The following is an 11,758-nucleotide window of genomic DNA, read 5'->3' on the forward strand; positions in this document are numbered from 1 at the left end:
GGTCGCAAAAGTCTTTATCTTCTGACGTTATTTAAGGCTTCGTTAGATCTTAAGGTAAATTCCCTTGAAATTGTTCTACTATCAAACTTTTTTGGAAACTTGGAGTAATTAACATTCATGATATGAACATTAAAAAAATGCAATAAAAAAATGGGGTCACCGTGCTTGTTTACGCGTCAGCAGGCTCTTAAAATGGGGTATTTTTACTGTTTTCGCGTTAAAAATTCGAATCACCTTCATACAGAATTAAGTCTTGGTTACTTCAGAGACACAAAATTTTATTTTGAAAATAAAGCTTCTTTTATTTACATAAGCAGTATTGCTTCATTTACGCCGTCTTTGATTCCCTGGTTGTGGGAATAGTGCACTTTTTGGGACAGTTCCGTGGTTAGCTTGAAGTTCTCGCCTTGGGTAAAATATACCCAGTAAGGAGCTGTTTTCCAAGAAAAAATCGTGTTCTACTATCAAACTTTTTTTCTTTTTTAAAACATGTTTTTTATTAGACTGTTCTTAGCAAATACCCAAATTTCACACTGCCAAAACTCCTATTTGCTTTTAGAAATCTCCGTGCTGAAAACAACTAAGGATCGTTCATTTTCATTAATTTTATCCCAGGGAGTAGTTTTTCAAGTTGATCTTGGCATCACCAAGCTGGCAGGTGCGCAAGTCTAACACAGAAATTCGAACTGTCTGCGGTAAAAAAAAATCTTTTTTAATCAACTCTTTAGTTCATTGTCATTTTAGTAAAGTTTAAAAAGCCAGGTTTTAGCTCTGACTCTCGGGCACTGTCACAGCAGGTTTACTGTCAAAACTGTTTTATTTTTATTTTTTTTAGTTCACACATTATGACAAGCAAGTACATACATTAAACCCTATTCATAGATAGCAACTCTTCGCTAAATATGACACATGATTTTGTCCAATTTTCATAAAATAAAAAAAATTGTGTACTGAGGATATAATAATATAATAATTTATTACTTATATTGCGTCTTTTCTATACAATATTCAAAAGCGCATCATAGAAAGAGGTACCGAAACACTAGTACTGGTGCCATCGCTAAAAACTTGTCCAATGCGCAACAGAAAAAAAAGACTGAAATTGGCAATATGAAAAATCCTTGTTGTCGTAAATTGTGGTAAAAGCTGAGTAAACCTGTCATGCAATGTGTGCTAGCTTTGTATTTGCAAACATTCTTGGCAACCTTAGTAAATTAAATAAAGACATCAAATTGATTTAAGCAGTATATATAAGCTATCCGAGCGACATTAAATTTTGGGCGACCTTTTCTTGAAACGCAGTGTCCATGAAAGAAAAACTGAAGGGGCATTTCAGTTCCGACCGAGGACCGATCAATCCATCTCTATGCTTCTTTGCTCTGCTGACGGCAAGCTCTACTCTTGGTGTATGTAACATGATAGCTTCATTTTTCAGTCACTTCCAGCGCTACCTCACTTTCGGCTTTCTTTCCCGGCCTCGTTTTTACGGGCCACTGACAACCTGGAAGGTGTGAAATGTTTTGGATGCAGACCAATAAATACTGAACTGAAAAATAAGCCTTTTGTGGAGTATCTTGCAAACTGCAAGAAATTAATAAGTAGACGAATGAAGGAGTTAGTTTCTCGAGAAACTTTGTTGCTGCGTCGGTGAGCCGAGTGAAACCGGCACGAAAATTTAGTTTTATCGGACCACTGTAAGGAGTATTTCCGAGCTGACATTTCGAGCGTTAGCGGGCCTTCGTTAGAGCGAATGGCAAAGGGCTAATGCTCAGACCCCAGTAGTTCGAGGGGTGGATAGTGCTATCCACTAGAAGAATCACCATCCACTGGATAACTCAATTGGTTTTGCTAGTTTTTATCCGCTGGATAGTGATTTATCCGGTGGCGTTAACCACCTTTTGAACTACCGAGGCCTGCAAGTTAATTCGTTTGCTAAAACCGAATTTTCGTGCAAGAAATTAAGTAAGAAAAACTTCGGCCTTTGAGACGGCTTCTCCGAATTCTCGTTCCGTTAGAGCTACGGATTTCAGTGATGCCATTTTTAGAGGCAGAACTGTTGCTAAGCTTCGTTTTAAGAAATAAATCAGATTTTTATAAATGAATGAATTTTTTGCAAGGAAAGGAGAAAAATGACAGATTACCGTAGCTATATTTCCCCGCCTGGACGAGTGCCATGCTGGTCTAAGATTGGCCAGTCTGCCAAGGCTTGTTGGCTTTGTTTTAAATAAGATTTTTCATAATAAGATATCAATCTACCCACCTGCTTTTTATATCTCTTGAATATGCAAAATTTTCAGAGACAACTTGGCCTTGACACTTGGTTGAGCGACTAAAATCTTGGCATTTTCATCATCAAAAAAGAAGACTTCATTTCCGAAATGTTGGGGCACTTCCAACGAGACAAGGATAAAACCAGCTGCAATTTTCTTCATCCGTGTCACTGAAACAGTTAATTTTTTTTAGCATAAGTATTGATATGGAATTATCTGTGCACGTGTAATCATGAATGCCATAAAAAATTGGCTGGCACTCAATGTTGACACTTAGTGTCAATGTTTCTCAGAGGAAAAGGAAAAAAATTACGAGTGGCACTGAACTAACGTCCCGCTGTAAATTTAAAAGACTAATTAATTCATTTGACTGAATAGAAGTATAAATAGAGGTTAACTTTCGCTTTTCGTGCTCCAATTGGTAAACGACAAAATCGTCGGTAATTACTGCCCATCATATCGGGACCATCGGACTTTAAAAACATTTATGTGCGAACCTTTCGGATATTTGTGTTCAGATTCAATTTGAACAGTCACGTCAGTTAAAACGAAGTCCTGATTGCCATGGAAGAGCCATTCTGCAAAGAACTCTTACTTTATTTACCCTCTGCTAGGGATGTGGAATATCTTTATTCATCGTTGATGGTCAACTGCATTTTGAACGCGATTATGGCCGCCTCGACCATCATTTTAAATTGCACCGCGATTCATGCAGTGAGGAAAGCAAACGGCTTATCAACGTCTTTGAAAACGCTCCTTCTCAGCCTTGCGATTTCTGATCTCGGCATCGGTTTGTTTAGCCAACCATTTTACGTTGCTCTTTCGTGCAAATCTCTTCAAGCAATCTTTCTTGGTTGTGTCGCCTATTCAGCTTTCACAGCGGTTATAATTTTCTTTACTGCTTCGTCGTTGTTCGGTGTTATGGCCATCAGTTTGGACAGATACTTGGCTCTTCATCTTCACTTGAGATATCAAGCTCTTGTGACGCGAATTCGCGTTATCATCGGCTTAACTTCATCATGGAGTCTTAGCGCCTTGTTATCGGTTATATTTTTACTGGTCGAACCAAACGTGTTTGCCTTAGTCTTTTCCATTATTGCGGCAGTAGGGTTACTTATTACCTCTATTCTCTATTTTAAAATTTATCAAGTACAGAGGCGTCACAACATTCAAATAAAACAGATTCAACCCCACCAAGAAAGCCAAGGAACTGCGGCCTCGACCGACGAAAGCATAAAACTTGCGAAGAAGTATGTCGTCGGAGTATTTTACGTTTACGCTGTATTTGTGCTTTGCTATCTGCCTCATGCCTTTAGTTTGTTGGCTTTAGTGGTTCGAATAGGGCCACACACTGTAATGAAAGCTCTGTACAATTTCTCGTTGACAGTAACGTTTCTGAACTCATCTCTAAACCCAGTTATATACTGCTGGAAAATGCGACACATTCGGTATGCGTTTATGGAAATGTTGCAAAACATCCGAGCGGGCTGGAAACACCGGGTTGAGAACTGAAGGGGCTCTACTGTGAAAAATGTTCCGAGATTTTTCGCATCTGGTCGTGAACCTTAATCCCTTCTGTATCTTAAAGCTAAAGGCCGTTTGAAGATCAGGAACTTTACAATCTTTAACTTCTCTATACTACTTAGTAGACTTGTAAAACAGCGCGAGTCAGAAAATAGGTTTAAAAAACTTTTCTTGGACCGCAAAAGTTATTTCCTGTTTATTTCAGTAAGGATAGCGTAAATTTTATATTTTTTTTGCAAAAGATTTTTATAGAGTTTGTCAAATCTCCCCATATTTCATAGTACGTGCTCCCGTGGAATGTAAACATGTTGAAACAGTCTGTTAAAAAAAAAAAAACAAACGAACATAGCAAATAAACTGGAATTGGTAGTGGCACTTTATGCCTTTTTCTCCATTGAATCCAGGTCGGCACAGAATTCAATGAATTGGTAGATGGGAACAGAAAAGCAGAATGGCACGATGGAATGTTCGGTCAGCCGAGCCCTTCTGGCAGAACGCACGGCGCAGTTTATAGGGAATTTAAGATCTATGACGCGGTCGTCAACGAGAACGCCCCGAAACAACAACATTATTGGTTAAAAATGGATCAAATAATCGTGCTGCACGTACTCTGCGAAACAACGACGTGAAATCACCAAATTTGAGATTTTGACGACAAAGCGAGGGTTCAAATGATCTTTCATTTTTTATTTTTGCTCTGAAACCGCTCGTTGCAATTTATTATTGGGATACTTCGCCCACATTGTACGACGCCAACGAGATGGCCAAACCGCGAGAAACTTACAATAGCGCAAAGTTATATTTTGAGGTGACGTTTTTGCCGACGTCAACGTCGTAGATCTGGAACAGGAGTCGGCTGTCAAATCCAAGCGTCAGGAAGTAATCCACATTTCTCCATTGTGTTTTCTTCCAGAAATTATAATGTTAAAATGGCGGTGAGCAAGTGTGGGTTGAGGAATTCTTATACACTCCGGCTTTTTATAAGAACGTATAATTTTAGGGATGAGGCTGAATGCCCTTATTTTTTCGCGATTTGAGCCCGAAAACGTTCTTAAAATGACTCGTAGTGTTCTTAAAGTTGTGTGGTATACTATTTGTTCGAGTTCTTCGGTGTATGGCATGCAGTAAGAACATCGATTGTTAATGTTAAAAGTGAATGGAGTTAAAGTGTCAACCGTGTTAGACTACAGTTCTACATTTCTTTCCCCTTTATTTATACCACTGACAAAAAGAAAAAACAAATGACGGAGCAAAATAAGGATGTTCTTCACTGCCTCTCGGCCTGGGTATGTTCTCAGAATTTTGGTTATTCTCAGCCGTAAAGTTATTATGAAAAAGGATAGTTATACAAAAAAGAGTGTATCGAATTGGCTCTGACGAAACATCAGTTTGAAATCTTTCTTCATTAATTCGTTTTAAAAGACAAAATTTCGCATTTTTTAGAAATTATTTGTCGATTTCAAACGTTTTATTTTTCAGGCTACCGAGATGCAACTTGTTTTGCCTGGCATACACTTTTCTCAACAGCAACGGTGAATTAGTTCTTTTCTGATTTTAAAGCAAACCATTTTTAAGTCAGCTTATACTTATGAAACTCGATAACTGAGGAATAAAACTCAACATCTATTACACCTTCGAACATCTGCCTCCCTAATTCTCTGGTTAAACATGAAACGTTAGTGATGTATTGGTGTAAATGTTAATTTTAAACACAGGCAAATTATATCTTAACTTTCAGGCTACCGAGACGCAACTTGTTTTGCCTGGCATACACTTTTCTCAACAGCAACGGTGAATTGGTTGTTTTCTAATGTTAAAGCAAAACATTTCTAAGTTTTATACTTATGGAACTCGATAACTGAGGCATAAAACTCAACAGCTATTACTCCTTCGAACATCTGCTTCCCTAATTCTCCGGTTTAACATGAAACGTTAGGGATGTATTGGTGTATTTGTTAATTATTTCTTAACTTTCAGGCTACCGAGATGCAACTTGTTTTGCCTGGCATACACTTTTCTCAACAGCAACGAAGAATTGGTTCTTTTCTGATGTTAAAGCAAACCATTTTTGAGTTTTATACTTATGGAACTCGATAACTGAGGAATAAAACTCAACAACTATTACTCCTTCGAACATCTGCTTCCCTAATTCTCCAGTTTAACATGAAACGTTAGGGATGTATTGGTGTATTTGTTAATTTAAACACAGGCAAATTATTTCTCAGTTAACTTTCAGGCTACCGAGATGCAACTTGTTTTGCCTGGCATACACTTTTCTCAACAGCAACGGTGAATTGGTTCTTTTCTGATTTTACTGCGCCTTTCAATAACATGCGGACTGGTCAACCAACAAATGTGTTTTTCGCTACCGTCAATCAAATGTTCGGCGGCCCCTCCGAGCTTCCGACCACTGTCGAGTGCGTAATAATCAAATCACATCGTTAAGCCCACTTCAGTCAACAAAGTCGGAAGCTGTGTAGGAGCCGCCGAACATTTGATTGACGGTAGCGACAAACGCATTTGTCGGTTAACCTTTGAATTTAAGAGTCCGCATGTTATTGAAAGGCGCAGTAAAGCAAACCATTTCTAAGTTTTATACTTAGGAACTCGATAACTGAGGCATAAAACTCAACAGCTATTACTCCTTCGAACATCTGCTTCCTTAATTCTCCGGTTTAACATGAAACGTTAGGGATGTATTGGTGTATTTGTTAATTTAAACACAGGCAAATTATATCTTAATTTAAACACAGGCAAATTATTTCTCAGTTAACTTTCAGGCTACCGAGATGCAACGGGCCAGTTATTTAAACGAAGTCTAAATTAAGCCGCGGCTTAAGACAATTGGTGGACCTCCAAATCTGTTTATAAGCGGTATATTTTAAGTAGATAAATTGATGTCTAGTTTGGAATGCAAACCTTCTTGTTATCATCAGCAGCAGACAATATTTAGATATGACTGTTGGCAATATTGAAAATGGCTTAGAACGCGGTTTTGTTAAACATTGGCTAAACTATGTTTTAATAATCGACCCAACTTGTTTTGCCTGGCATACAATTTTCTCAACAGCAACCGTGAATTAGTTCTTTTGTGATTTTAAAGCAAACCATTTTTAAGTTTTATACTTATGGAACTCGATAACTGAGGAACTGGAAAATTTAGAATGCCCAATTGTAGCTGTGTAAAATTTCATTCCGGGCTAATCGATTTCCCAGCATGTCACAGGCAGGCTCATAGAATATTAATCACATACTTATCGTTTTCCTGCTATCATGATATCCTGATATCATGAAATTGAACCTAACAGCAATTATTTTACCTCAACGTTTGAGCGTGAGCCTGTATATCGGGAAGGCTTCCAGCACCGAATTCCCCGACATCAACATTGTTTACTGCCTCCATAACTCGCTTGAAAACATCTGAATACAGAAATCCATGACATTCAGACGACGACTGCTCAATTAATCCCCCCACAGAGGCCAACCAAAGTTATTCCGTAAGCTTCGTCCACGTTTTTACCAGAATTTCGGACGGCGGGTCTAATCTGCAGGTCGCAGGTCATTGTTTCACCAATAAAGAAAGTATCCCAAAAATTCTTAAAAGCTAACCTTAGGCCTAATTAGGCCTAAACAAACGTTTTTAGGCCTAAGGTTAGCTTTTAAGAATGTTTAGGATACTTTCTGTATTGGTGAAACAATGACCTGCAACCTGTGACCTGCGACCCGCGATCTGCAGATTAGACCGCAGAATTTCGGAATGTGATCACCATTTTCCCGCAAAAAATTACCGACTATGTGCTTCAAATCTCGCTTCAAAAGAGCTGAAAAAACTTTCCTTCGAAACATTGGTTAAAATTTCGACCAACCAGTTTATTTGAAAGCCAGGCTGTACCATTTTTCCTCGGGTGAGAGAGTTAATCCATAAATCCTACGGAACGAAAAATCATGTGGTTCCGTGTCCCAGCACTAACCGCCACTGTCGATGCGCGCAAACGAACTGAATAGATTTGTGTTCCCCACAAAATTCATCTCGCCCCTAAATATGGTCATTCAATAAAAAATAACTACTTTATTCGCTTAACGTAAGTTCACAGTACAATCTGATCGATCCTGAATAATGCTTTAACACTTTTCTGAATACAAAACACCTTTTGTGTTATGTTTTTAGCCTTTGTTGACGGATATCTACACCGTTAGGAGACGTCCAGCCGAGAATTCCTGAGTCGGCTTAAGCTCCTTATGTCATGAATCCCATAAAAAATTGGCTGGCACTCAATGTTGACACTTCGTGTCAATGTTACTCAGAGGAAAAGAAAAAAAATTACGAGTGGCACTGAACTAATGTCCCGCTGTAAATTTAAAAGACTAATTAATTCATTTGACTGAATAGAAGTATAAATAGAGGTTAACTTTCGCTTTCGTGCTCCAATTGGTGGTAACGACCAAATCGCCGGTAATTACTGCCCATCATATCGGACCATCGGACTTTAAAAACGTCTATGTGCGAACCTTTCGGATATTTGTGTTCACATTCAATTTGAACAGTCAAGTCAGTTGAAACGAAGTCTTGATTGCCATGGAAGAACCATTTTGCAAAGAACTCTTACTTTATTTACCCTCTGCTAGGGATGTGGAATATCTTTATTCATCGTTGATGGTCAACTGCATTTTGAACGCGATTATGGCCGCCTCGACCATCATTTTAAATTGCACCGCGATTCATGCAGTGAGGAAAGCAAACGGCTTATCAACGTCTTTGAAAACGCTCCTTCTCAGCCTTGCGATTTCTGATCTCGGCATCGGTTTGTTTAGCCAACCATTTTACGTTGCTCTTTCGTGCAAATCTCTTCAAGCAATCTTTCTTGGTTGTGTCGCCTATTCAGCTTTCACAGCGGTTATAATTTTCTTTACTGCTTCGTCGTTGTTCGGTGTTATGGCCATCAGTTTGGACAGATACTTGGCTCTTCATCTTCACTTGAGATATCAAGCTCTTGTGACGCGAATTCGCGTTATCATCGGCTTAACTTCATCATGGAGTCTTAGCGCCTTGTTATCGGTTATATTTTTACTGGTCGAACCAAACGTGTTTGCCTTAGTCTTTTCCATTATTGCGGCAGTAGGGTTACTTATTACCTCTATTCTCTATTTTAAAATTTATCAAGTACAGAGGCGTCACAACATTCAAATAAAACAGATTCAGCCCCACCAAGAAAGCCAAGGAACTGCGGCCTCGACCGACGAAAGCATAAAACTTGCGAAGAAGTATGTCGTCGGAGTATTTTACGTTTACGCTGTATTTGTGCTTTGCTATCTGCCTCATGCCTTTAGTTTGTTGGCTTTAGTGGTTCGAATAGGGCCACACACTGTAATGAAAGCTCTGTACAATTTCTCGTTGACAGTAACGTTTCTGAACTCATCTCTAAACCCAGTTATATACTGCTGGAAGATGCGACACATTCGGTGTGCATTGATGGAAATGTTGCGAAACATCCGAGCGGGCTGGAAACACCGGGTTGAGAACTGAAGGGGCTCAACTGTGAAAAATGTTTCGAGATTTTTCGCATCTGGTCGTGAACCTTAATCCCTTCTGTATCTTAAAGCTAAAGGCCGTTTGAAGATCAGGAACTTTACAATCTTTAACTTCTCTATACTACTTAGTAGACTTGTAAAACAGCGCGAGTCAGAAAATAGGTTTAAAAAACTTTTCTTGGACCGCAAAAGTTATTTCCTGTTTATTTCAGTAAGGATAGCGTAAATTTTATATTTTTTTTGCAAAAGATTTTTCTCGAGTTTGCCAAATCTCCCCATATTTCATAGTACGTGCTCCCGTGGGATGTAAACATGTTGAAACAGTCTGTTAAAAAAAAAAAAAAAACAACGAATAAAGCAAATAAACTGGAATTGGTAGTGGCACTTTATGCCTTTTTCTCCATTGAATCCAGGTCGGCACAGAATTCAATGAATTGGTAGATGGGAACAGAAAAGCAGAATGGCACGATGGAATGTTCGGTCAGCCGAGCCCTTCTAGCAGAACGCACGGCGCAGTTTATAGGGAATTTAAGATCTATGACGCGGTCGTCAACGAGAACGCCCCGAAACAACAACAATATTATTGGTTAAAAATGGATCAAATAATCGTGCTGCACGTACTCTGCGCAACGACGACGTGAAATCACCAAATTTGAGATTTTGACGACAAAGCGAGGGTTCAAATGATCTTTCATTTTCTATCTTTGCTCTGAAACCGCTCGTGGCAATTTATTATTAGGATACTTCGCCACATTGTGCGACGCCAAGGAGATGGCCAAACCGCGAGAAACTTACAATAGTGCAAAGTTATATTTTGAGGTGACGTTTTTGTCAACGTCGCCGTCGTAGATCTTTTAAAAGGGAGCTTACGAAACGACGACACCGAGGGCAAGGACGACGCTAGAAAACAATAGGCTTACTGAGCAAAAACAATGGCTCTGCACGTGCGGTTTACATTTTGGTACAACACTTCTTTGCCGTCATCTCCTAAATGACGACGTGAAATGACCAAATTCAAGGTTCTGTGGAGGACTTTAACACATGACGATGAATTTTCAGTTCTCTCTTTACGCTTCCAACCCACTCATACCAGTTTAATTCCTCGACAGTTACCACACATTTTTAACGCGAAACGACATGAAATAGTTTCGTAGTGATATGAATAACGCGAACTCGTATTTTTAAATGAAGTAGTCGTAGCCGTCGTCGTCCTCGTTTCGTAAGCTCCCTAAAAACTCCCTAATATCGGGAACAGGAGTCGACTGTCAAATCCAAGCGTCAGGACTGAGTAATCCACATTTCTCCATTGTGTTTTCTTCCAGAAATTATAATGTTAAAATGGCGGTGAGCAAGTGTGGGTTGAGGAATTCTTATACACTCCGGCTTTTTTATAAGAACGTATAATTTTAGGGATGAGGCTGAATGCCCTTATTTTTTCGCGATTTGAGCCCGAAAACGTTCTTAAAATGACTCGTAGTGTTCTTAAAGTTGTGTGGTGTACTATTTGTTCGAGTTCTTCAGTGTATGGCATGCAATAAGAACATCAATTGTTAATGTTAAAAGTGAATGGAGTTAAAGTGTCCACCGTGTTAGACTACAGTTCTACATTTCTTTCCCCTTTATTTATACTACTGACAAAAACAAAAAAACAAATGACGGAGCAAAATAAGGATGTTCTTCACTGCCTCTCGGCCTGGGTATGTTCTCAGAATTTTGGTTATTCTCAGCCGTAAAGTTATTATGAAAAAGGTCAGTTATACAAAAAAGAGTGTAACGAATTGGCTCTGACGAAACCTCAGTTTGAAATCTTTCTTCATTAATTTGTTTTAAAAGACAAAATTTTGTATTTTTTAGAAATTATTTCTCGATTTCAAACGTTTTTTTTTTCTGAATTAAGTAGATTTTCTGTCCGAGGAGAGACGTACGTTGACACGGGTTGTCAGACTCGTAAATAGCAATCAGGTTTTAAACATGTAACTTTTTTTTTGAAGAACGTACTTCTACATTTTATGACCTGCAATTTGTCTTATCTCCTGTCAAAATGCTGTTGTATACACAAAAATACCACTCGTCTTTCATTTCTAAGGAATGAGCACTTACGAAAGTAAGTAATTCCGGTTACTTTTTTTTCCACATGAAACGCCATTACAGTGTTTCAACAAAAATCCATATGGCTTCAGCCCCAGCGCGAATCAGTCAGATTTTGTTTGCTTCAAACTGCCTCAGCTTGAAATAGAGTTTACGGTATCAGTGAGAGGCAAAAGGTCCCTCGGAAAGCTATATTATAACGAAAAATTATCATTTCCTCAGACACAGAACATGTGGTACGAATAATCCATACCACTCGCAGCTTTCCCATGCAGCAGCGATGTCAGACGCCTCAAAGATCATCAGTCAACAATACTTCTTTCGTACGTATTCATGAAAAATGCTCA

General features: G+C 38.8%; 2 protein-coding genes across 2 annotated transcripts; both read left to right on the forward strand.

Annotated features, from left to right (window-relative positions):
- Positions 1 to 2,266: 2,266 nt before the first annotated feature.
- LOC137980470 (adenosine receptor A2b-like) lies at positions 2,267 to 5,460 on the forward strand. Its single transcript, XM_068827929.1, has one exon. The coding sequence runs from the start codon at positions 2,835 to 2,837 to the stop codon at positions 3,780 to 3,782; it is 948 nt and encodes a 315-aa protein (XP_068684030.1). The 5' UTR covers positions 2,267 to 2,834; the 3' UTR covers positions 3,783 to 5,460.
- A 2,758-nt stretch (positions 5,461 to 8,218) lies between these two features.
- LOC137980477 (adenosine receptor A2b-like) lies at positions 8,219 to 10,709 on the forward strand. The gene has a single exon (XM_068827940.1). The coding sequence runs from the start codon at positions 8,371 to 8,373 to the stop codon at positions 9,316 to 9,318; it is 948 nt and encodes a 315-aa protein (XP_068684041.1). The 5' UTR covers positions 8,219 to 8,370; the 3' UTR covers positions 9,319 to 10,709.
- The last annotated feature ends 1,049 nt before the right edge of the window (positions 10,710 to 11,758 follow it).

Source organism: Montipora foliosa, chromosome 1 (genome assembly GCF_036669935.1).
Source record: "Montipora foliosa isolate CH-2021 chromosome 1, ASM3666993v2, whole genome shotgun sequence".
NCBI lineage: Eukaryota > Metazoa > Cnidaria > Anthozoa > Scleractinia > Acroporidae > Montipora > Montipora foliosa.

What these genes read in the sequence shown, in the direction of transcription:
- LOC137980470 (XM_068827929.1), top strand. Translation starts at nt 2,835, where the DNA reads ATGGAAGAGCCATTCTGCAAAGAACTCTTACTTTATTTACCCTCTGCT.
- LOC137980477 (XM_068827940.1), top strand. Translation starts at nt 8,371, where the DNA reads ATGGAAGAACCATTTTGCAAAGAACTCTTACTTTATTTACCCTCTGCT.